This window comes from Pinus tabuliformis, chromosome 8 (genome assembly GCF_031772625.1).
Source record: "Pinus tabuliformis cultivar Carrire ecotype Pingquan chromosome 8, CPIR1, whole genome shotgun sequence".
Lineage (NCBI taxonomy): Eukaryota > Viridiplantae > Streptophyta > Pinopsida > Pinales > Pinaceae > Pinus > Pinus tabuliformis.
In genome coordinates, this window is record NC_142294.1 from 285244721 (window position 1) to 285271293 (window position 26573).

A 26573-nucleotide genomic window follows, 5' to 3' on the forward strand; every position below is an offset into this window, starting at 1 on the left:
TTATTTTTCCTGTCCGACATTCAAATTGGGTCTCCAATATGGTACCAGTCAGGAAGAAAAATGGCGACATCCGAATTTGTATCGATTTCAGAAACTTGAATAAAGCAAGCTTGAAAGATAACTTCCCATTGCCTACTATGGAGCAGATCCTCCAATCAGTAGCAGGATCTGAATTGATGTCCTTTCTTGATGGATTCTCAGGATATAACCAAGTTCTAGTTCATCCTGATGACCAACTCAAAACCACATTCAGAACAAAATGGGGAACATATGCATATCAAAAAATGCCTTTTGGACTCATAAATGCAGGAGCAACGTTCCAAAGAGCTATGGATACAGCCTTTAGGGGGTTGATTAACCGAACAGTAGTCGTTTACCTTGATGATATTACTGTATATTCTAAAAAGAGATATAATCATTTGCATGACTTGAATCAGATTTTTCAGCGATGCAAAAGATATGGCATCTCTCTCAACCCAAAAAAGTCTTTCTTTGCTCTAGACCAGGGTAAGCTTTTAGGCTTTATTGTATCTAAAGATGGCATTTATATAGATCCTGATCGGATTAAGGAAATTTCTGAAATCCCTTTTCCACACAACAAAAAAGCGATGCAGTCATTTTTGGGTCAGATTAATTTTGTCAAACGATTTGTTCCAGATTTTTCACAGATAGTATTACCACTCCAGACGATGATTAAGAAAAATTCAACCTTCAGGTGGGGATCGGAAGAAAAACATGCCTTTGATGTTATCAAGCAATCAATAATCACTGCCCCAGCCTTGAATACTCCAAATTTTTCTAATCATTTTATTTTGTATACCATTGCATCCGACTTATCTTACGCTGCAGTACTCACGCAATTAAATGATGATAATTTGGAAGCGCCCATCTCCTTCTTTAGTTCAAACTTTCAGGGCGTCGAATTAAATTATTCTGATGTTGAGAAACAAGCTTTTGCTGTGTTTAAGGCAGTCAAGCATTATCGACCCTTTCTGTTAAAAACCCATACTAAAGTGATAGTTCCTTTCCCGGCAGTCAGGCAACTATTAATTCAAAAAGAATTGGGTGAAAAAAGGGCAAACTGGGTCACAGCGCTCCAAGAGTATGACCTAGAAATTAAGCCAGCAAAGATTGTTAAAGGCCAAGGTTTTTGCAGGATATTGGCAGGAGCATCTAACATTCCGGAATCAAGCGATACAGATCAAACCCAAGAAGTTAATCAGATAAGTGCTACAGATTCCGAATCTCAATATGCAGATTTAATCTTTTATTTAAAGAATGGTTATGCACCTCCGAATTTGTCTTACAAAAACAAAAGAGCCATTAGATTAAAAGCGAAGAATTTCTCGATTATTAATGATGTACTTTTCAAAAGAAATTATGATTCTGTTCTATTAAGATGTCTTGAAAAACCTGAGGCTCAAAAGGTTTTGCAGGAGCTACATGACGGACCGGCAGGAGGACATTTTGGAGCTGATACAACAGCTCATAAAGTTATTCATGCTGGTTACTATTGGCCTACTTTGTTTAAAGACACTCACGAGTATGTAAGGAAATGTCTCAAATGCCAAACTTCTGGTGGAAAACAACTAAAACCAGCTTTCCCTTTGCAACCAGTCAACATTGAACAGCCCTTTGAACAATGGGGATTGGACATCATTGGTGAAATTAATCCACCTTCTTCCAAGCAACATAAATATATCCTTACAGCCACCGATTACTTTACAAAGTGGGTAGAAGCAGTTCCGTTAAAGACAGCAAACTATGAAGCCATCATTGAATTCATTGATCAATTCATCATTACCAGGTTTGGTGTTCCAAACGCTCTTGTCTTTGATAATGCTTCTTATTTCTCAGGTAATGCAATGATTCATTTCGCTATCAAAAGAGGGTTTAAATTAAAGTATTCTGCTAATTACTACCCTCAGGGTAATGGCCTAGCAGAGTCAACTAATAAAAACCTAATCAAAATTATCAAGCGAACAATTGAAGAGAATCATAGAAACTGGCATAAATCCTTAGTATTTGCATTATGGGCCGATAGGATAACACAGAAAGCTTCCATTGGAACCTCTCCGTTTAAACTTGTCTATGGAAAAGAAGCAATTATACCAACCAATCTTCTTCTTCCCTCTCTAACCCTAGTGCAATTTATTGAGGAAACTCCTTCTTCCTCTATCCAGCTCAGATATGATCAAATTCTCAAACTTGAAGAGGAAAGGGAAAAGGCCAAGGTTACGCACGCTAAGCACCAGCAAGTCATTAAATCAGCTTTTGATCTAGCCTCATCTAGTCCTAAACAATTCCAAGTCGGAGATTTAGTTCTGAAATGGGACAAAGCCCATGAAGACAAAGGTAAACACTCCAAGTTTCAGAAATTATGGCTCGGACCATTTCAGATCTGTGAAAAGATAGGCCATTCCACTTTTATACTGCAAGATTTATCAGGGGTGAGAGATTCTCTCCCTGTTAATGGTCTGATCTTAAAGAAATTCTTTAATTGAGGAGGTGACCCCTTCTCCTTTTAGTTTGATAGATTTTTATAGTTTGTAGGATTTGTAGAAAATAAGGGTGTGGGATATCTTCGGTTGACTTTTTGCTGTAATCAAAAGTTGTCTCGCTGGGGCACTTTCGATATTCGCTTTTGAATAATAGAATCCTAAACCAAGAAGGATCATTTCTAGGAAATTAGATATCTTTTTATTTTGAGATCGCAGTCCTACATTGTAGACTTCCCTCAAAACGAAAAAGTCCTATGAATCATTTTAGGTTTTAGAAAATTGGTCTCCAAAGGTTATCTATATTAAAGTAGAAGCTAATCCATCTTCAGCATCTTTAACTCTCAACCTGTCATCCATTTTCTCTCAAAGAGACAATTGTTCATCCCATTCACCAAAAGTTTATGATTACTCAGAGTGTAATTCTAAAATATAAAGATTAAAGATAAGAGGTCTTATTGCAAGCCTGCTTACCATGTTCATAGGAAAATAATTTAACTGACATTACCAAAACTGCATATCAAACAGGGTAATGGCTTGAAATTTCAAGACAAGGGGTCTCATCACGAGCCAGCTTGTTCAGTTTGATTACTACCCGTGAGTGGCATTGTCATTATCTGGCCACCAAACCAGGACAATGGCTTTTTATCTCAAGCAAAAATGAAGTTCAAAATATGGAAAATATGTGATGAATTCATTCTGTTTAATCACACTCTTAAGTGAATGGAACAATGGACAACAGCATGGTTAAAAGGTAACCTTGCCGAGACTATGAACGTTTGCTGGCAGCAGAGGCTCTACCTATGACAGAGGAGTTTACTTCAAAAGCTGATTTGGGAAAAGTTTTCTGTTTTACCATTATAAACCATTAAAGACCTGTTTTAAAACTTAGAATGCATTTATTATCTTTACAAAAGAAGGAAGTCAACAGAAGAATTCTGCTTTATTCAGAATCAATAGATATCTAGTTATATTAGAAAGTTTCCTTTTCTGATTGAGATTCTATTTGAAAAAGTTTAAGAGTTTTTAAAGCAGTCCCAGAGATAACTGGTTCTTCCAGCGAATCGCCAATTGTTGTGCCCTACAACAACCCCCCATTTCATAGCACTTATATTCCAAACGATTAGCATATGAAATGGGTCCCTTTTAAAAATTTAATTGGCATTAATGAATTTGTTCAAAAACGATATGATAATCAAACGAATTTATGAATGAGAGCCTTTTTGAATAAATATCAAGCATTTTTGGTTAGTGCGAAAAATCAATCGCAAGATCGCATGTCGCAACAACAAGAGAAACACATTTAAATATCACCTTGGTTCTTGTCGATGCGATATCGCTATCGACGATCGGCGGTATTCGATGCACACACGAAATGAACACATATCTTACACCCCGATGCGATGTGATATCGGTGATCGGTTATCGGCACCGCCTCTTGTGGAAAAACGCCTTAAGTTATAAGCCCCGTCCCGATGCGATATCGCTATCGGTATTCGGCGGAACCCCAAAGACTTTCACAAGACGCTCAGGTCTTTTCCCCGATGCGATGTGATATCGCAATCGGAGGTCGGCATTCACTTAACATACATCTGGTAATGTGCTCATGCGCTAATTCGATGCGATGTCGCAATCGGCATTCGCCAAGACAGCTCCCAAATGATAGTATCACTCACCCCCCCCCCAATGCGATGCGATGACGTTTAACGATGATTAGAGTTCTTAAAAGGTGATTCCTTCAAAGCTTTTAAGTTATATTTTATCCGGTTGATAAAGTACAGATTTCAAAATACCGTTAAATGCAGGGATAAGGTAATGCATGCGTATTTAAAACTTTGCCCCTTCGATTTAACGAATACTTACGATTAGACCTTTAAAAAATCTGTTGCACGCGTTAAGGGGTCATTCAGCCTAATGACGATGTAATGGTCATTTATGGAGCTGCAGGTCGTAAAATCACCATCATTGCATCTGTGGTATCTTCTTAAATGATTAGATCCGCAGCCCCTTTTAGAATTAATCTTGCCACGCTTCAAGTGATATATCTTTCCCGTTATGGATTGTCATTGTTATTTCCTCGTTACGATTTCTCTTGCATTTGTGTAGAGTTCAGCTGTCGAGAGAAGCCTGAAAATGATGGGGAAGAAGTTCAAGAAGGCTGCGGGTTCTAATGCAGCACCCGTTGCAGGTCAAGCTGCCACAGTTTCGAAGAAAGGCCTAATCTCAGATACTACATGCGCCGGTCTTCCTAGCACTACATGGCAGGGTACATATAATCTATTAGAAGCCGAGCAACCTGCGAAGACAGTGACGGAGGCTAGCGTTGACGAACAAAGGAAATCTGATGCAACTCTCAAAGACTTGGCCGACTCCTTTTTGCACAGAATAGCAGCAAGAGAGCAGGTTCTACCTTTCACTGATGTGGTACGCTGGGTGATCGAGGAAATTTATCTCACTGATAGAACTTTTCATACAAGGGATGGAAGGATTTTCGGGTCGTTCAAGCCTGATGACCTGAGGCGAATGTATCATTTGCCTGAACCAGAGCTAGTCTATAACAGAGCCTTCGTGGAGAAGTTCGCGAACGAGAATGAATCACCATCCGAACCCCTCCGAGATTGGAGGCAGAACCCAGCCAAACACAAGCATGAAAGTTCAGGTAAGTACTCCAATGCTTCTTTGGCTTCTCCCTATTGCTATGCGGGGATTATGATGTGTAGATTGTGGGGATTACATGACTCCGCTAATATCCATATTGACATGGTCCCCCTAATGGAAGCGGCTGTCAATAGTACAATTATGGATTGGGCCACTATTTTGTCTGATAAGTTGGTCATAGCTGTTCGTGAATTTAGAGCCAAAACCATAGTCAGCGAAAGGAAAATCCCACCGTTTTATTACTCTGCTTACATTATGGATACCATGTGTTTTAATTCTGAGTTTCCTGTCCTCGGTTGGAGATGGACAACCCATGATCCAACACCCATCCATTTGTACCATCGGAAATTGTGGAATTCCTCTTACAAGGACCATTTGTATCAAATTTGCAATGGTTTCATGGTGCCCATTCACTATTCTATTTTCGACAGACCCATCCCAAGAATTTCTCTTGAAGCTTCTTTTGACTTACCAACCATAGCAAATTGGTTCGGGGAAGAGCATTTCACCTATATTAGAGTTTTTGGAAGCAAAGCTAGGCCGCACGTTCTCCCTTTATACATCCCAGACAAACTGTTAGCCCGAGAAATCTGCTACCAGATTATGTCCGAGAGTGTCACACAAACTCTCAAAGAGGAGAAGAAAAGAGGTTGGCCCTCTTTTCCTTTAAGAATTGGAGTTTATACTCTACTTAATTACAAGCATGCAGAAAAAGAAGCAACGAAACTCCAAATGATATCCCTGGCCACTATCCCAAACAGACTCTACGATCCGAACAAGACTGCTTTCATTGCCCTGGAACAGGCCAAACTATCAAAGATTGTCCATCAAGAAGATGAGTTTGATGACCTGTTCGTAGGTGCCAGTTCAATAAGCCAAACCAAACAGCTTGCTGCAATGAGATACAATGATGTGGCTTTAACTGAGTTTAATAAACTTAGAGAGCAGAGGTTGCAAACTCTGCCTCTAGATTTATTATCCACAACCCCAGCATCTTCCTCAAGTGAGCCTGGTCAGCAGCAGATACGTCCACCTCCTGTTATAACTAAAGAACAGGACAAACAACAGGAGGAAAGGCAAAACAAGCTGCAGAAAGAAAGGCAGCAAAAGGCACAGAAGGAACAAGAGCATAGAAAGAAAGAGATAGAGGAACAGAGGAAGAAGAAAGAACTAGAAGATAGGCAGAAAAAGGAATTGGAGGAGCAGCAACGGAAAGCGCAGGAGGAGCAGCAGAGGGCAGAACAAGAAAAGCAACATAAGCAAACCTCCACCGATCCTGAATTGATTAAAGAATGGAACCAATTCGATTCCATTATCAGTGGTAAGGAAGCCTCCAAAGACTCAGACACCTCTAAAATAAGCAATGCTCCCAATACTACTTCTTCTCAGGTTCTAGAAAGAACCAGCGGCCCACCCAGTTCACAGAATGTCGAGGTAATCACTCAAGACCCGTCCAATCAAATTGATCTCCAGGTGGAAGAAATTCCTCCCCTGGATATTTTCTACAGCCCAAAGCATAGAGCCGTTGTTAGGCGCTCTAAGAAGAGACGAAGGCTTGATCAACCTTCTATTTCTCTTGAGCGAACAGTCACGGGCAATGTGGTCTGGAAAGAGGAATTGGACCCCTCCGATGATCTAACTAAGCTATCGCAATTCGCGGGAGCTTATTCGGCAGCAACTATCGACAAAGCATCAGAGGTAAGTCTTATGTTGAAGACTAAAGACCATGAAATTTATGCATTACAGGCAGAAGTAATAGAGGCGAAAAACAAGGCAGCACAGGTAGAAGAGCAGTTGCTGGCACAACGGCAAGAGAACAATGTATTAACCCAGCAAATGCAGGCCGAAAAGCAGAAGGCAGACCAGGACGCAGTCCAGAGGCAGAATACATTGTCAGAGACATTGGCACAGTTGAGAGCGGCGAACGAGCTGATAATGAAATCAAAAGATGAGCAAATAGCTCAGCTATCAGCACAGCTCGACAGTATCAAGGACACCCAGAGTGTTGACGACTTCAGAGCAGAGGCAACTCGAATAAATGGCGCATTAATATCTCAGATCAGGCTTTTATGCCGACAACTTACTAACGCTGATTCATTATGCGAAACATCCACAGCAGTATGTCAGCAGATAGAGAAAGCCAGAAATGAGCTAGATCAGGCCGAAGACGCCATATCCGAATATCTTGAGTGGCAAGATTCTGAAGAAGGGAAAGCGGCAAATTTGCCCCGAATTTATGAAGCGTACAAAGACATACTCTTCATGGAGTGGAACACCCAGGTAATGAAAGCGGAAAGGGCGGCCTCAAGATGTAAAATGATTGCCAGCAACATGATCAATCTAGTCAATGACACACTCTATCTGGCAAATATGATCTCCCAGTGCACACCTGGAAGCATAACAACGGCAAACATGCTTGAGCAGAGAAATTATCCTGATCTGGAGAAACAAGGAAGATTAATCGCGGGAGTAAATACTTTAACCTCCGACGCATACTGGCTATTTCTGATTAAACCACACTCTCAAAGGTCGGCTCTCAACTGTTTAACAGACGCCCTCCGATACCTGATTTCCGACATTCAAGATGCCACATATGATGCCCAGCTAACTTCTCGTCTCAACACTCCACCAGAAGTGGAACCAATGCTGGCGATATGTCAGCGAAGGAGTAAAGACAAAGAGACCACCGAATGAAGCATTGCCGCCGACTGCCAGATCGCCAGAAAAGATGTTGATATTTGATAATGCCAATTTAGTAGCTTTTCAGTTTTTTAGATATTTAGATTAGCATAGTATTTATAGACCCTTTCATTGTTTTGGAAAGGGTCGTAAAATTTTGTAGTAGACTTAAAGGCTGAAGTTTGCACTATTGTGCTTCAGTCTATATTCTTTTGTGAAACTCGACCAATGGTTCTTAATTTTGATTAGAAGGCTGTTTTATGCAATTGCGCACTATTGTCTCTTGTTTGGAATGCTTTCTGGTTTGAAGGAAGGACTGCGGCATAGCGATTGATACATTGGATTGTTAAGCAGCTTACATGGTACTTTTATCTGCATCTGCATTCTTTCCTTTTATATGAATTGTTATGTTATTATCTTTGCTATTGTTGAATACATGAATGCGATATAACGGCAAATCTTCATTTCATTTCACTATTGAATGTTTTGTGATTTGTTATCTCTTTTACTCATGCGTGTGTCAATGATATAAATGAATAAGTGTAGTAATTCGCTATTATCGTTCTGCATAACTAATTATGCAGAACAATCTTTAATGATTTAAACCTCTATGCTTTAGTGTTAGAGTCATCTATATGCCTACCTTAAAGCACAGATTATCAAACGCTACACTTTGAAAGATTGATAAGATCCCGGGATAGATTTTAGTTGTTATATTTTTGCTGATAGTATAAGTCCATCGCTTACTGCTAGCATAATACAGAAGTCACTCATCCATCCCATTTATCTATAATTCTGGGAAACTGGTCCCATTACCCCCAGTCGGAGCCACTATCCCAAACGGAAAAGGAGCTGCACTAAGGTCCGGACCGGGTGGTTTCCCCAATGTTGTTGCAACGATTTTCGGGGCATCAACACTCCACTACTTACAAGAATTCACCACTAAAGTTTCTTGTTTACTTCAATTTGTGACTCTGTCCATCATAATGGAATGACTTGAATACCCATTTAAGAAATATCATTAAATGTACTTGGATTTGAGTGGAGATAGATCAATGGTACCTAACCTTCTTGAAATACCTAGATCAACAGTGTATAACTTTTATAGTGGATGTCTGCATGCTATGAAGATGAATGATGACCCCCTCATTAGTGCTTCATAAAGGCACAAAGGGACCGTAGGAAATTGACCACAAGAACATTTTACTAAGGTTTTAGTAGACTAGTCTAAATGCAAGGGACACCTATCCTTGTCATTTACAATAACATCCTCACATCACCGTCATTCCATCAACAAATCCCTCGTAGATTGGGGGAAAGGGGGTTAGAGTTGCTAAACATAAAATTTAAACATCGAGGAATCTAGCATGTTATCCATAACTATAATATCTTTATTTTATGTTTGACATACTGATATGATTTATCTTAAATCAATTTCTTCTAAGAGTTTGATTTCACACTCTATTGTGTATTGATACTATTGTACATAACAACCCCATGTTTGACCTATTCATGATCTCTAATTGGTTTGAAATTACTTGCAAATTATTTTAATGTTGAATCAAGTTAATATGGCGATTTACAAAAGAATGAATGTTGTTGAAGGCATTGTAATAAAATACTTGCAAACAAAGGTGCTATTCTTACTAAAGAAATTATAATAATTTACTTGATAAATGTTATGTGCAATATTCACTATTCACAATGCATAATTCACTAGTAAGGCTAATGAGAAATGTGTCATAGGTAAATGATTTGATATTTTTGAAGCATAAGATATGTGATTTCTCAATCGATAGTTTTCATAAATTTATATGCTTGAATCAATTAATGGTTGTAACTGCAATCATATCATATTGAAAATCAACAAGGTACAAAGTGAGTTATTCATTGTTTACATATAAAATGCACTAATATGAGCGCATAAATGTGATATGTAATTTTTGAGATAAAAATGTATTCTAAATAATTTTGCATTTCTTAAAAAAACATATATATGATGATAATAATTGATAAGTGAATTATCAAGGTTTGATTAGACACAATCATGGATGAATTATGTCATTGAACTTTTTGAATTGTAAGGCATCTAATTTCATTATTTAAAGTCATTTTTTTGTAAATTCGTATTTTAAATAAACTGAAATCATCACTTGAGCTAGAATTATATTATTGACTTGTACTTAGTTATGTCCATTAATATGAGTATATAAATGTGATTTATAATATCCATATATTATGATGCATTTTTTTTCGAAAAATAAGTCTTTTAATTTCTTGATAATAAGTATTAAGTTGACTATTTAGGCTAGTGGGTGATGGCTCATAAGTGAATACTACTCGTTAAGTTGTAGGGTATTCAATTTTTAACACATAGTTTTTTTTTTTTTCATATATTCTTAAATCAACTATTTGTATATGCAATCATCTCATCTCATTTAATTTAATAAGGAATCCATTTATTGACTTTTATTTGTCTATCACGTAATTTATTAAGACTGTATTAATCTCATATTGTATTGTTTTGAAACAAAACTCTATGCAAAACAAAATTCTCTTCTTAATAAAACATGGAATAATTAATTAACAAATTATGTGTTAAGTGGACCATCTAGACTCATTAAAGAGATGGGTAAAAAATGGTTGTATTTAAACTTTTTGCACCATAGGACATTGATTTTCCAATCCATATTAGCGTTTTGTCATTTTCAATTCTTAAATAGTTTATTTGTGGTTTAAATAATTTCATTATTAGAATCCAATATGACTTGAAGACAAAATCACTGCTAATACTGGACATGAATGGGAAGTTATTTATTGAATTTCATTTAGTTATTTGTATTCATATAAGTTTATAAATGTAATTTATTTTTGATTTCACACTCCTATTGTGTATTGATATTATTGCACATAACAACCCCATGTTTGACCCATTCACGATTTATAATTGGTTTGAGATTACTAAAATTATTTTAATGTTGAATCAAGTTAATATGGCAATTTACAAAAGAATGAATGTTGTTGAAGGCCTTGTAATAAAAAACTTCCAAATTTAATGAAATATGTGTTATATGAGCGAGTCGGTAGCTCGAGAAAGTTTGCCACGTGGGTGTTGTCATGGCCATAAAAGGGTTGAGCATGTGTTATATATATATATATATATATATATATATATATATATATATATGTACATTGTATGTCAGACCTTGTAAAGGGGCCTAATGAGTATGTGTTGTACCTGTTTCTCGTAGGCAGTCCTTGGCTGCAAAAACTATGCCAGGAAACAAACTCGACCAGTCTTTAGGCTCAAGTTGGCCCTTGAACCAAAGGGGGCTCCCTCAGTTGTTACGAGGCTTTGTTTAACGTTGTTCACTTGTCACTAAACAACAACCTTTGAAGCACAATGGCCAGATTTATGGTTTTAATTGGGGGTGGTTGGCGATCAATGAAAATTCCTATTCATATTAAATGCCTCTCTCATAGGGTCCCTTCTAAACGTGTCAGATTCCAGCCTGACAAAACGACTTGATTTGTATAAGAATTTGATAAAAGAATGTAAGGAAATTCCTAATAATTGAGCAGCCAGACTGATTACTTAACAACTAGGAAGATTTGGATGCATGTAGAAGATTTCTACAACCCGACAAAACATATTCAGGAGAAAATAGAAGGACAAACAATAACCAATTTCAAAGAGGAGCTAGATCAGACAAACAGTCTGCTATACTAATCTCTTTTGAAAAATTATAAATCTGCAAGGGATTTCAGAGAGATTGAAACACAATCTGTTCTTACCCAAGTCTTCTATAATACTGTGAACATGTGCAGAAAACAAATATGGAAATACTGGAAAAACATACAAGAAACACAAAATTCTGTCAAACCAGAGCCATAAGGCTTTCATTAGAAATCAAATAAGAGAAGCTATTACAAAGTGTAGAGTCTAGGGATCAAAAGCCCACCTTTGTTTTTTACAAATAAAACAATATATAGACTAAATATCCCCTAAATTGTTACAATAATCTTGGAATGAAATTCTGAAATTTATATTAGAAATAAATAATATTTCCTTATTAGTTGCAGGAAATGTGGAACTGTTGCAAGTATCTGCCTTGAAATCTGGAGTTGGTTGAATGACTGCTGAAAATCTACAGAATGATCCTCAATCTGTTGATCTTTTGATGTTCTGAATGCTGATATCTCCATGCCTTTAAAATCTAGAGTTGTTGTTTCCACCATTTGCCTTTCAATTGATATTTCTGTGCCTTGAAATCTAGGGTTTGTGAAGCTATTGCTGAAGATCTATTTGGAATGCATTTATGTCACTTTTTGACAATGCTTCACTAATTTCAAAATCATAAATGTTTTCAAATATTTCGTGAATAAATTTGGTATTTTCATGAATTTACTAAATAAATTCAGAAAGTATCTCCTTAAATAATAAATTTATGGATAAATTCATCCACTTATTTGAAATTATGTCGTGTTTCTATTGTTGGACACCTAATCCTCAATGGGTTAGTGTGGAAGCCGAATGGACAAAAGGAGTCCAAGAGACCTTGGGATGTGAAACCCAACGGTCACATAATGTACTATAAATGTATATCTCTTGTTAATAAAAATTGTACTCTCATGATTTATCATTCATATTGTTCTTGCTCCCATGTGTGTTTAACATGGTATCAGAGCAGGCGATTGTTGGTCCTGCTCCAATTTGAGCCACTTGTTTTGTGGTCTCTATATATATGTCAGTTCTGCGTTACCTGACCTCTGACTCTGCGTTATTCCCCTCAGATCTGAAATAACCTGCCTCTGCCAGCACTGCACATCTGTCCATACTGTCAATTTATTATAGCACTGTCATTTCCTGTTTTAGCGCTGAGGCCTGACGGTGCCACTGCAGAGATTCGCCACCATCGATGAAGGTCCAGCTCCTGTTGAATGCGTTATGTTCGAGGTTTGAATGCGTTATGGTTCGATATTGAATGGTATGCGTAACGCTGTCCCGTAGTATCAACGTTTGGTTTATTGAATGCATATTGCATTAATTGTGGCTGAATCATTTGAACGCTGTTGAATCTGCTGAGCCACGCAGAGATACCTGTATTGCTTTAACGTTTGAATGGTATATGCGTTGAACCTGAATGGTATATGCCTATGCATTTGAATTGTTGTGTTATTAACGCTGTTGAATGAATGCGTTGTTGAATGTGTTTGAAACGTTATGGTAATTGAATGCGTTTGAGTATTAACGCTGTGGGTTTACTCACTGAAAAACCATGGATTCCACAGCTCTCTTAATCTGGAATCAAGTTTTCTTGTTCAAGAATTCGTTACAATCGTGATCTCATCGTCCTTGTATGGCACTACGCCCTTCTGCTGCGCCAAGAGCACTTCAAGCGTCTGCGACAAACTCTGTTTCAGTGCCCGTCCAAATATGTATATGCGTGGAGACGCAAGATTTTTGAAATAAACTATTTTGAAGCTTTAAGGTCACAAGTAAGATTAAAGCTTCAAATGGACGGCTTGAAAGTGCTTGAATACTGAAGATCAATAGGCGCTTTTCCCTGCAAGATTCCTTGGTTTGCGGAGGCTCGAGAGCACTGGTTCGAAATTGCTGGACGGAAGTAGCTTGACTCTACAAACAATCCTTTGTGAAGATAAAAGATTGAAGAGCATGGTTGAGAGTTTTGCCAAAAGAGGAAGTCGTGAAATTGAGCCGGTTTCAAGCTTTGCTGGTTCTAGTAAAGCTTTGAGAGCAATGATCCAGAAATGATTAAAGGGTGACCTTTGATTGCAACAATTTAGCCCTTTCAAGGTGAAAGCTTCAAACACATTTGAAATCATCTACAAGGGAAGATCACTTGTCGATTAAGGTGATTTTAAGCTTTCTTGAAGCTGATGCAGCGCGAGAATACTATTTCAAAAATGATTGAACTATGTAGTTGGAATTTTCCCAAATAATCCAATTTGAAGCTCCTTCAAGCTTAAACCTCGAGAGCCATGGTTCACGATTGCTTAAAGCTTTGAAGTTTGACCGTAAAATTAATCAATTTTGAAGTTTTTCTTGTAAGTTGAAGCACGGAAACCATGGTTAGGATTCTTTTGGGTTAAAGGCATACAAAAGTTTTCGTTTAAATAACATCGCTACTCGATTCATTTAGCTTCTGGAAAATAGAAAGATGAAACGCTCTAAGCTTGGCATACGGGTGTTTTCATGTACTTGATGGCTCGTTTATACTAAAATATTACCTAGTATTATGCACACTTAGCTTTACTGGAGGACTATTTTAAGCTATAAGCTTGAAACTGAAGTTGATGAAAATATCAATACCATGTGACTGTTGGGCAGGGTGGAGTACTCACACGGTATTGAATTCACAGTTCTGGAACTTGTTAAAGAGAAATTAGTGAGGTCAAACTCCTTTTGTTTGCAAGAGGATGCCCAACATTATGGAGAAGCAAAATAGTGGTGAAGATAGTGATAGCAAGGGTCAGCTTTATTGCATATCTAATAAATGAAAAATATTGTTGGATCTTATATTCTTTAGTTCTTCTACATACGCTCTTTGTGGTGGACTGTTATATGGTTTGAAACCTTGAAGGTTCATCCCTCTTCATGGATTAAAGTATTCTTTATGTGTATTATTGAATTCTGGAGTTCTTTCTGCAGGGCCTAAAGTCGTCATTCCACCTGCTGTTATTGTTGTAGCTGCATTGAAGGGATTGTATGCTATCTCAGAAGTTGAATGAGTGTGGTTTGATCATGATACAAGGATTGTGGTGAAGAGGGAATCTATTCTTCCATTTCCTGGGCAGCGTACATCATAAACAAATGTTGAGGTGCCATTTTGGGGACTGATAATTGCATATCTACTAATTTGTGTTCGCTGACATTTAATTATCAGGTTCTATCTTCCAATCTGTTCATTGTTTAGTTAAGTTTTTTGAATGAGAAAAGTCCATTATGTAGTAGCTATCACTTAATGGTCATTGCATTTAATTTGATATTGGATAATATAAGTTTATTTGGAGACTGTTACTACATGTGGAAGCATTAAAAAAATTGTACAGTGAATAAACTTACGAAAATCACCCACCGTGGAGAACATTGTGGCAAAAAAAAATCATTTGCATATCAGGGTTTATCTATTGAGATAATGGCCAGACTTGAAGATGCATTAAAGTTATTGAATATCCTAATTCATTCCACTGTTGATGGGATGGTAAAAGTCAACAAAGAAACTTTTTTTGACATTCAAACTTATTTGCAAAATGCACAAGAAAAGATCGATTTTTTGCAGCTTGAATCACAACTACAGCAAGAAGAGCTACATCAAAATAGACATCATTTTAAACCTGTTTTTGTTCAGAACATTGAGACAACCACCCATCAACAGCAAGTCAATAATGTTACCGTTCATTCAAATAAAGCAGCAGTTGTACATGCAGATGCAGAAACTCAGTCTGCACTTCCCAATCCCATCATCGGACCTTGGGAACAGCTTGTCTACAACAAGCACAGAACCGGTTTTGGATATGACAAGGACTTGTCCTTTCATATTCCAGACTACTCAAAGCCCATTCAGTTTCAGAGTGCTGGATTCATTCATGACAGTTCACCTGCTCCTCATGACAGTTCACCTCCAGCTGTTCCAGACTCTGCCTCTCTTCCACAGCAACAACAACAACAACAACAACAATAGACTGTAAAATGCCAACACTATGACCGAGTTGGCCATTTGAAAGATCACTATTTTGATCTTCATCCATGTAAGCATTGTCATAAAACCAGTCATTCTTCACACAGATGCTTCAGAAACAAACATCCTGCAAGAACAAAGATTCATCTAGGATGGATCGCTTCTTGGCAATGGGCATCAACAGCCAAGAAGATATTCCAAACACATGTCAGAACTTGTTCCAGAGTATTGAACAGTCTTGCAGTTGAGTTTTCTCCATCATCTCACCTTGTATCTGACAGGGGGGGAAATGATGGTCATCTACAAGCTTCAAAGCCACATCAAGCCAACCTGAGCCACAACCTGCCACACCAGCTTCAGAGTTGTAGCCAGAAACAAAGATGCCCGTAAACATGCCTTCAGTTGGCAATCTGGGACAATTCCTCTAGTAGAAGACTTCAGCTTCTTGCCAGTTTTGGAAGAATTCCGGGAACAAAATTGAGAACACTTCCTCTAGCAGAAGACACCAGCTTCTTGCCAGATTTGGAAGAGTTCCAGGAATTGCATTAAGCATTCCAGAGTTGTTGGTCATCCTTAAACCATCACAGGTTGAGACTTCCCTTTTCAGGTTGAAGTTCTCCCTTTTATGCGGGGTGAGACCTCCCTTTGTTGGTTGAAGGTTTCCCTCTTCAAAACAATAGGAGCATTTCCTCTAGCAGAAGACTTCAGCTTCTTGCCAGTTTTGGAAGAGTTTCGGGAACTGCACTAAGCGTTCCAGTGTTGGTGGTCATCCTTAAACCATCGCCCTTTATACCAACATTTCATAGAGCACATTCAGCCTAGTGCTGCCATGCATATTTGCACATTTTGTATTACAGCTCTCTTCTTGGACTCATACATAACCCTTCGGATTAAGGGGGGGAATGTTGGACACTTAATCCTCAATGGGTTAGTGTGGAAGCCGAATGGACAAAAGGAGTCCAAGAGACCTTGGGATGTGAAACCCAATGGTCACATAATGTACTATAAATGTATATCTCTTGTTAATAAAAATTGTACTCTCATGATTTATCATTCATATTGTTCTTGCTCCCATGTGTGTTTAACATCTATTTCTCATGTGTTTACAAAACCATGTGTGGTTTTGTAAATCCATGTCTCATTTCTCCTTCCTGTAAAAACTCATTTACTTTCACACTGTAAATTTCCTTTTTACAAAATTCATTTACAGATTAAAAAAACATATGTGGTTTTGTAAATCCATGTCTTGTTTTCTGTAGTTGGTAGAGTATTTTACTTTGCTCTTTTACTTTCACACTGTAAATTTCCTTTGTGTGCAATTCACTTACAGATTTAAAAACATATGTGGTTTTGTAAATCCATGTCTTGTTTTCTGTAGTTGGTAGAGTATTTTACTTTGCTCTTTTACTTTCACCTCAACCTAATTTCACACCTTAACTTGATTTCACCATCCTGTAAATTATTTCACATGTATTGATGTAATTATCTTTTTGTTCTCTTGTACATTAATTTCATCAATATATGATTGGAAGGCCTCCCTTTATTCGTTTTCATGCAACGAGGATTTATGTTATCTATAGTTGTAACACATTAACTTGTAATTCCTTTTTACCCACTTTGCCTTCCATTGTGAAATAAATTTATTTCATAATAGTATTCCCGCCATATAAAATAGTATTCCCGCCATATAAAATTCTAATTAATACTGGGTATGGTTTTCGGGCCCCCTCCTTAGTGGTAAATGGTTTGGGATTTGAAGTCCCGAATAGTTTTGGAGGGTGATTTCTAAAACTACGACCCCCCACCTATGTTAATAGGGAATGGCCAAGAGGGCTCTGAAATCACTTTTTAAATGTTGGATTAAATTACCCATATCTCCAGGCATGAAAGATAAGGGGAGTTTAATTAGTTAAATGCGGGGTGGGCCATAGGCTTTGACCTTTAGCTTTGAGTGCGCTTATGATTTTAGCTTATGATTAGGATTAAATTTTATTTTTTATAATATAATTTTAATTTTAAATAAATATTTTCATAAAAATATATAATTATATTTTTATAAAAATAAAAATAATTTTTAAAATTAAAATTATTATATATAAAAAATAAATAAATCATTGAAAAGCATAAAATTTATATATACCCTCAATTTTTAACTCAGTAGGAAATGACAATTTCACACTGAAAATTAAAAAAATTTCAGTGTGCCGAAATATGTTACAACATCGGTTCCAATGGGGACTGCTTCCCCCTTGGGATGGGGAGAACTAGTAGACCAACTGCCTTATGAGTCATACCATAAAATCATTGATCATTGATCTGCCATCATGTAATGTATGGCCAATCCCCATCATCCAGCTACTACATATTAAACCTACAACTATGAATGACAACTTATATTTCCTGTACTAATCCAGAGACTTATTCATTCTGAAATTTGAAAATTGAAAACTGCGGAAGTGAAACATTTGTCACTGAAAGTGGAAATAAGCACAAGAGTGCCTAATTCATGGGTTATGGATTCAATCATTTAATCCCTTGGAAGTCATTGCACTCAACCAAACCAAATTTAATATTGCAATCTTGAAATATAACTGAAACAATTGTAGATCTACTACACCCTGAATATGAAAGTAGCTAATCAATCCCACACCTCTATCTAACTGAACTGGAAAATTTTACACTGTTAGGTGTAATCTACTTTCCAATGTAACCAAGTGCAGAGTGGATTTATTGACAAACCACATTGTCAGCAGCTGAAAATCTAAAGAATATATACAATATGAACATAAAATCCCATGGAAAAATTATACTCACATGTGTACTTTAAAAGCTGCATCCTCTGTAGACATTTTAGATTTCTGACCATGGTTGAGAGGGAAAGACATATACTTCTGATTGCAAGTATCAACGAACCTTGCATAGTAGTAAAGGCAGCTGAAATTTCGAAACAGTGGGACCGGTTATTGTGTGGAGTCGCCAGGTGAAAGAAATGAAACCAATAATAAACGTCTGCTCCTTGTTCACCAGCGAAAGAATAGATCTAATCTTTATCGTTCCCTGGAGAAATATATCTTCGTTACTTTGTTCCTAGCAACGACGCCAAATGTAGTACCTGTTTCCCATAGGCAGTCCTTGGCTGCAAAAACTATGCCAGGAAACCAACTCAACCAGTCTTTAGGCTCAAGTTGGCCCTTGAACCAGAGGGGGCTCCCTTAGTTGTTACGAGGCTTTGTTTAACACTGTTCACTTGTCACTGAACAACAACCTTTGAAGCACAATGGCTAGATTTATGGTTTTAATTGGGGGTGGTTGGCGATCAATGACAATCCCTATTCATATTAAATGCCTCTCTCACAGGGTCCCTTCTGAATGTGTCAGCTTCCAGCCTGATAGAACGACTTGATTTGTATAAGAATTTGACAGAAGAATGTAAGGAGATTCCTAATAATTGAGCAGCTAGACTGATTACTTAACAACTAGGAAGATTTGGATGCGTGTAGAAGATTTCTACAACTCGACAAAACATATTCAGGAAAAAATAGAAGGACGAACAATAACAAATTTCAAAGAGGAGCTAGATCAGATAGACAGTCTACTATACTAATATCTTTAAACAATTATAAATCCACAGGGGATTTCAGAGAGATTGAAACACAATTTGTTCTTACCCAGGTCTTCTATAATATTGTGAACATGTGCAGAAAATAGATATGGAAATACTGGAAAAACATGCAAGAAACCCAAAATTCAGTTAAAACCATAGCCATAAGGCTTTCATTAGAAATCAAATAAGAGAAGCTATTACAAAGTGTAGAGTCTAGGCATCAAAAGCCCACCCTTGTTTTGTACAAATAAAACAATATGTAGACTAAATATCCCCTAAACTGTTACAATAACCTTGGAATGAAATTCTGAATTGTATATTAAAAATAAATAATATTTCCTTATTAGTTGCAGGAAATCTGTAATTGTTGCAAGTATCCACTTTGAAATCTGGAGTTGGTTGAATGTCTGCTTAAATCTGCAGAATGATCCTCAATATGTTGATATTTTGATGTTCTGAATGCTAATATCTCCATGCCTTTAAAATCTAGAGCTGTTGTTTCCACCATTTGCCTTTCAATTGATATTTCTGTGCCTAGAAATCCGGGGTTTGTGAAGTTGTTGCTGAAGATCTGTTTGGAATGCATTTATGTCACTTTTTGACAATGCTTCACTAATTTCAAAATCATAAATGTTTTCAAATATTCCGTGAATAAATTTGGTATTTTCATGAATTTACTAAATAAATTCAGAAAGTATCTCCTCAAATAATAAATTTATGGATAAATTCATCCACTTATTTGAAATTATGTCATGTTTCTATTTCTCATGTGTTTACCTTTGAAAATCCATGTCCTGTTTCTCCTTCCCTGTAAAACTCATTTACTTTCACGTGTAAATTTCCTTTATGTGAAAATCATTTACAGATTAAAAAACCATATGTGGTTTTGTAAATCCATGTCTTGTTTTTTAGTTGGTAGAGTATTTTACTTTGCTCTTTTACTTTCAAACTGTAAATTTCCTTTCTGTGAAATTCATTTACAGATAAAAAACCATATGTGGTTTTGTAAATCCATGTCTTGTTTTCTGTAGTTGGTAGAGTATTTTACTTTGCTCTTTTACTTTCACCTCAACCTGATTTCACACCTGTAACTTGATTTCACCATTCTTGTAAATTATTTTTACTTCTGCAACTCTGACTTCAATTTCATATTGACGTAAATATATTTTTGTTCTCTTGTACATTAATTTCATCAATATATGATTGCAAAGCCTCCCTTTATTCATTTTACCTCTAGTTGTAACAAATTAACTTGTAATTCCTTTTTACCCACTTTGCCTTCCATCGTGAAATAAATTTATTTCATAATAGTATTCCGGCGATATAAAATTCTAATTAATATTGGGTATGGTTTTTGCCGAAATATGTTACAACAATATGAATGGGTTTGAAGTGACCATGTGGCTTGTGACTTGGAAAGCCAAGTGGGGACCAGTGGGTGCCACACAACAAACCTAATGATGTGGTGATGTTTGATTCGCCAAGAATTTAAATGACCATATATTTTGATCCAGATGTCCGATTAGGGAAAATTTATATCCTTAGCAAGGTCTCGACAAGACAAATGAAATGACATTATCCGTTTTAAGTTTTAGGTAAGTAGGGAAATGCCGAAAATTTTGGACCCCATTTCCATAACTAGACCTTTGAGTTTAGGTTAGCATAGTAACTACTTCCTACCAACCTTAATTAGGGCAGAGAATAGTATGGGCTATGTTACACTTGGTTATTTATTTTCTTGGCATCTCGAGTTTCTTCCTAGGAGAGGGGTCTCTCTTCTACATCCTTGGTTTCTTTGGGGAAGTGAGGTTCTTCTATGAGTGTGGTATTTCTTTCTCCTTCTCTCTAGCTAGTACTCCCTTCTCCCTTCATATGCAGTGCCTTGTTTCTCTTTTGGTCATCTACTTCTGGTGTTAGTGACTCCATCATCATGGGCCGATAATGTGATCATGTTCACCCGGGTGGTTCTAGTGGTCAAGAGCTGTGAAGTTCTTAATAAAAAACCTGACATGATGCATGAGGAGTTTATTGAGATCAAGACGGAAAGGGAAATTGACCAAGCTTATACCTCATACTCAAAGGTCTTAGCAGATATCACAAACTAGGTTTTCTCCTTCTCTCTAGCTAGTACTCCCTTCTCCCTTCATATGCAGTGCCTTGTTTCTCTTTTGGTCATCTACTTCTGGTGTTAGTGACTCCATCATCATGGGCCGATAATGTGGTCATGTTCACCCGGGTGGTTCTAGTGGTCAAGAGCTGTGAAGTTCTTAATAAAAAACCTGACATGATGCATGAGGAGTTTATTGAGATCAAGACGGAAAGGGAAATTGACCAGGCTTATACCTCATACTCAAAGGTCTTAGCAGATATCACAAACTAGGTTCCCAAACTGAGCAATACCTAGGGAAGGCATAAGTAGTATCTTCTAACCATAGATATCTATTAGAAAACCAAATGGTTGTTAGCAAAAGTCATTATGGATAGGCACAAGGAAAAGGAAGAAATTCTTCATATGGCGAAAAAGGTAGTCTTGAACCAAAAGGAAATTAGGTTCCATTTCAAGCATATTTAAGAGCATCAATCCTTGGTCCTAGTGGAAGAAACAAAGAGTAACCAAGCCCCATGGAGGTGGATGCCTCATGTTCCCCAAAATTTTCATTCTTTTAGCTTTCCAATCTCACAATTGTTTTTTGTTTAGTTAGGATCATTGCTTTTATGGTATCTCACATGTTCATCAAGCCTCATTTAGATGTGCCTAGGGTAAATTTTCTAGTTTGTCAAACTCTATGTCAATGCATGGTTGATGATGAATCACTTAAGACTTGGTTTGTGATTGATTCCTTACTATTTTACCAATGGTATGGTTTCCAAAGAGGCAGCCACTGATAGCCAAGTCTTGAACTTTATATTTTTGTTAATATAATAAAAATTTTAGCTTATAGAAAAAAATAATTTATAATGTATTAAGTTCCTTTTAAGTAAACTGTAAAGGATAAGTTAAATGTAATGATAAGTTGGGTATAAATTCAATCTCAAACATGTATTCCTCCTATGTTCATTAATAACATACATCTACTCTTCATACTTATAGATCTTGTGCTCATTTATAGATCCTATGTTCATTAGTATTAGTTAATTGGATTCTAATATGGATACTGGAAAATAAAAAAATTTCAAGGGAAACATGTTCTCGTTTTGAATCTTCCTAAAATTATAAATTAAGTGTTTAATAGTGTAAATTCCATTGTCAATCTAAATTAAGGTTGAAAATTTCTTCATCTAAATTTCCAAAGGGAACAAATCTATACAAAGAAATCTCCATCCATCCCAGGCATTGTTTCATTGTAACAGTCTCCAATCTTCTACCAGATGACTTCTGACCAGAATCAGCGGAGGTGGATCCTTTTACATCCATTGAGAAGGGGATACGTTGTCGTCTATGACTTTTCAGCCATGCCTTTCGATTCTCCTCCATAGTATTGAAGGTGTCGAGCCTAATTCTAGCCTCCTGCGGTGCAGAGTGCTTTCCGCTGCGATTTTCAAATAAAATTGAGACTGAAATAGGTTCGAGCGCCAATTTATATTTATTTATGGACCTTCAAATAAACAGAGGATTCCAACGGCAATATATACTTATCCGATAGTTTATGGAATATAATTTCGTTACATCATCGAACTGCTCCACCTGATCTTGAAAGAAATACTGTGAGATTTTTCTTGTTGCTGTGAATGGTGAATGAGGTGAATTAGACGGTCGAATCTTTGAACGCGGCACATAACAAAGAGACCTTCATTGCAGTCCCTAATTTTTCCGGTCAATAGGCAAAACCATCTATTAGTTTTGACAAGACCAGGAATAGATCCCAACACCAGCTAATCGGAAAGCTGCGTATTGGAGGTAATCACGCTGGATGAGATTTCGAAGAAAACACCAGAGAATTTGATGTAGGAAGTAAGCAGGATCCGACAAAGGTGGAAGGAGATGCAAACAACAAATAGATCTACAGATTTACACACAGGATCACAAAATAAAATAAAAAATAAAAAAATCTCACACTCTGAACTAATTCATGTACAGAGTATTAATAACACTCAAAACTTTTATATTTTTCTGGCTTTCCCGGAAGGGAATCAAGCTAGTACAGAGTATTAATAACACTCAAAACTTTTATATTTTTCTGGCTTGAATCAAGCTAGTACAGAGTATTAATAACACTCAAAACTTTTATATTTTTTATATTTTTCTGGCTTTCCCGGAAGGGAATCAAGCTAGTACAGAGTATTAATAACACTCAAAACTTTTATATTTTTCTGGCTTTCCCGGAAGGGAATCAAGCCAGAACAGGTTCTCATACTATTTTAGAAAATAGAGAGATTAGAAAGCTATTGATTGCATACAATAAATTACACTTGATATTCTTATTGATCACCATAGATACAAATATATAAGATGTAAATAACTGATTTTGGCATATCTAGATCATGACTCCAACTCATGCATTGAAATCAATACAATCAATAAGTTCTAGACTGAAGCCTAGGGACTAACAATGACAACTACTCATGACATCAAAGCATTACTTCCAACAATAAATTGAGTCAAGCTAAAATGGTGATAATTTGGATGAAAATTATTGTTAAAGATTCCCTTATCCTTCATGGGAAATTCATGATAAGTAATTATATGTATACAATTTTTTTCATATATTTATTTTTGGAGTGAAATGGGTTATGACCAAAATTTATTACTTCCACTTAAATAAATATTTAGAATAAAAGTCATAAAACAAAATAAAAAATGCAAATGTATGAAAAGTTATTTCCCACCAAAATTTATGCATTTTTTTACATAATTTTAGGTTTAGATGATTATGTAATTAATTTCTATACTTCAAATATCAAATTACTTCCACCAAACTCTTGTACTCCACATTAAAACAAACATAACATTATATCTTTGCATAACTATATATAAACAAAATTTCAAGATCAAACATTACTACTTCTACTTTTTTTTAGTAATAGCTAAATTTTTTACCATGCCTCCACTAATTATACCATCTCTGGGTATATAGTGGATATTTCAGTGATGCATTATTATATGTTTACTTGACATTTTATGGATTTTATTGAAATTTATAGTAAGTGAAGCTTATTTTTCATAAAGCAAAAGATATATATTTTCTATCCCTAATTTTATAAAAAAAAACACAAATATATATATATTTTTTTTTATGTTAAGACTAAACTAAGTACCCACGGGGAATTGAACCGGTGACCTATCGCAAGGAGTGCCTTAACAGCGCACTCATTCACCGTCAATCCAAAGCCCCGTGGGCAAAAAAAACACAAATATTAAAACAACACTCATAAATAATTTCCAATTGGAAAATGATTTTGAGAGAGAAACTATCAATACTTGGATATTTGCCATAGGTGAAAGTAACTCTTCTTCACAAAAACTAAACATCAAAAAACTCTTCTACCTGCTGAAATTGGGGTTTCACAAATTTCAAATGCTTTATAGAAATCACTTCACTGCACATTGTGATTTCTTCATCCGTTGCTTATCATACTGGTTCAATATAAATTAATTCATGACCCCACTGGTTAGATAAGCTCCACAGCTCTCCGGTAAGTAATGGACATACAAAATTCCAAAATGGTCCTATGTTCCAATCCACGATAGCCATTTTTCTGTTCAAATCCACGATTGCCACTTTTCTGGATGTATTATCCTTGCTATGTGTATTCAATTTATTAACTTCTTCTAATGTCCTCCTCGATTGCAGCTATTATTTCGGGTCGGTTGAACATGGTTTCAACTAACAATCTTGAAATCAATGTAACAGAAATCGATTTGAAATGTTACATATAGGTTTGGCAACAATGATATATATACACTGATATTCCTCGAGCTCTGAACTAGCCCAATATATACATACAATTTAGCAGATTGCAACCGTGCTGTCCGCTGTCTGTAGCTGCCACACTGCACACTCTCATAGATGCCCACATCGATTCTTGCATTATGCCCTTCCAAGACTAGCCAATTTTGCGAATCATGCTTTCCCAGTCTCAACCGCGTTACCAGATTCCAAGTCACTTGCATATTTGACGGAAGCCAGAGATGAAGAAGCTGCAATTGTCGAGTCGTCCGCAGAAACTTGGAAAGACTGAACATCATTTGCTGCAACACTCTCGTTTCTTTCGGTAACATCCATTCGGGCGCTTTCCTCTGGCTGGGAGAACCCTGACGGTTTCTTCGACAATGCACAAAGGACAGAGTGTCGACATGAAGGACAAGAAGCATTGGAAAGCAGCCATGCGTCTATGCAATCTAAGTGGAAAGAGTGACAGCATTCTGGTAATACTCTCACCTTTTCTCCTTCCATGAATTCCGCCAGGCAAATGGGGCAATCCACGGCTCTGAGGGGGTGGCCTTTGCAGTAAACTGTGGCTGAAAGTGCTTCTAAATCCTTTTTCTGGATAACAGATTGAGTTCTTTGGACATCCATATTGGGTGATGGCTCCGACACCACTCGCCATGGCCTGTAGAGCCGTCTGCAGCGGAGCAGGGCATTGAACCCTAAAAGGCATAGTATTGAGAGGAACAAGGCCGCGGCCGCGATAACGCCGAATGTTACCTCCGTCATAGGAGCAGCCGATGAATGCAATTCCTCGCTATCTTGCAACAATTTCCTGCCCTGATCACACAATGAAAATGAAGACATACTCTGCATTTTTCTGGAAACGCGTTCCAATCACAACGAACCAACTATAAACTATAAAATTTTCAGTAATTCAACATGGGTACTGCCAATCCAAAAATATAACAACTGGGGACTGCAAATCAGAAAGCTTGGAGAAATGCAAAGCGTGGAAAATTGAGGAAGCTTCAGTGCTTATCACCCAATAGAGCGGAGTATTTGTAAATGGTACATAAACCCATAGAGCGGAGTATTATGGGTGCAGGTAAAGACCGGACCGAGGCGCCCACAGAAACCCAAAAGCAAAACTCAGAGGCGGTTCAAGCCCCCACTTTCCGGATACGGCAAAACTGAGAGGCTGTTCAAGCCCGGCAGTTCCTATTTCCAATCTTATTGAAATAGAAATATAAATGCGGTCTGACATGCAAAGAATAGGGGTTGCTTTGCATTTAAAACAGATAGATATTAATTACATGGTGCCAGCGATGCAAGGTCTTTGGAGGATGCAAGGTCTTTGGGGTTTTAGCCATTTGTTTTTTTTAAGAGTTATTAAATCATATTTTATATACGAAAATCCAGATATAAAATTATTTTATCTCAGGCATGTCGGATTTAGTACATCGATGAGGAACTCAAGTCTCCACTTATTTAGTCAAAGAAAATATCCGAACCTCGATTAGAGAAAAGAAAGTGCGAACATTTTTTGCTCTAATTATTACTT

General features: G+C 36.9%; 1 protein-coding gene across 1 annotated transcript; it reads right to left on the reverse strand.

Annotated features, from left to right (window-relative positions):
* Positions 1-24552: 24552 nt before the first annotated feature.
* Positions 24553-26232, reverse strand: LOC149235237 (putative E3 ubiquitin-protein ligase ATL44). The gene has a single exon (XM_089461320.1). The coding sequence runs from the start codon at positions 25883-25885 to the stop codon at positions 25205-25207; it is 681 nt and encodes a 226-aa protein (XP_089317446.1). The 5' UTR covers positions 25886-26232; the 3' UTR covers positions 24553-25204.
* Positions 26233-26573: the final 341 nt, after the last annotated feature.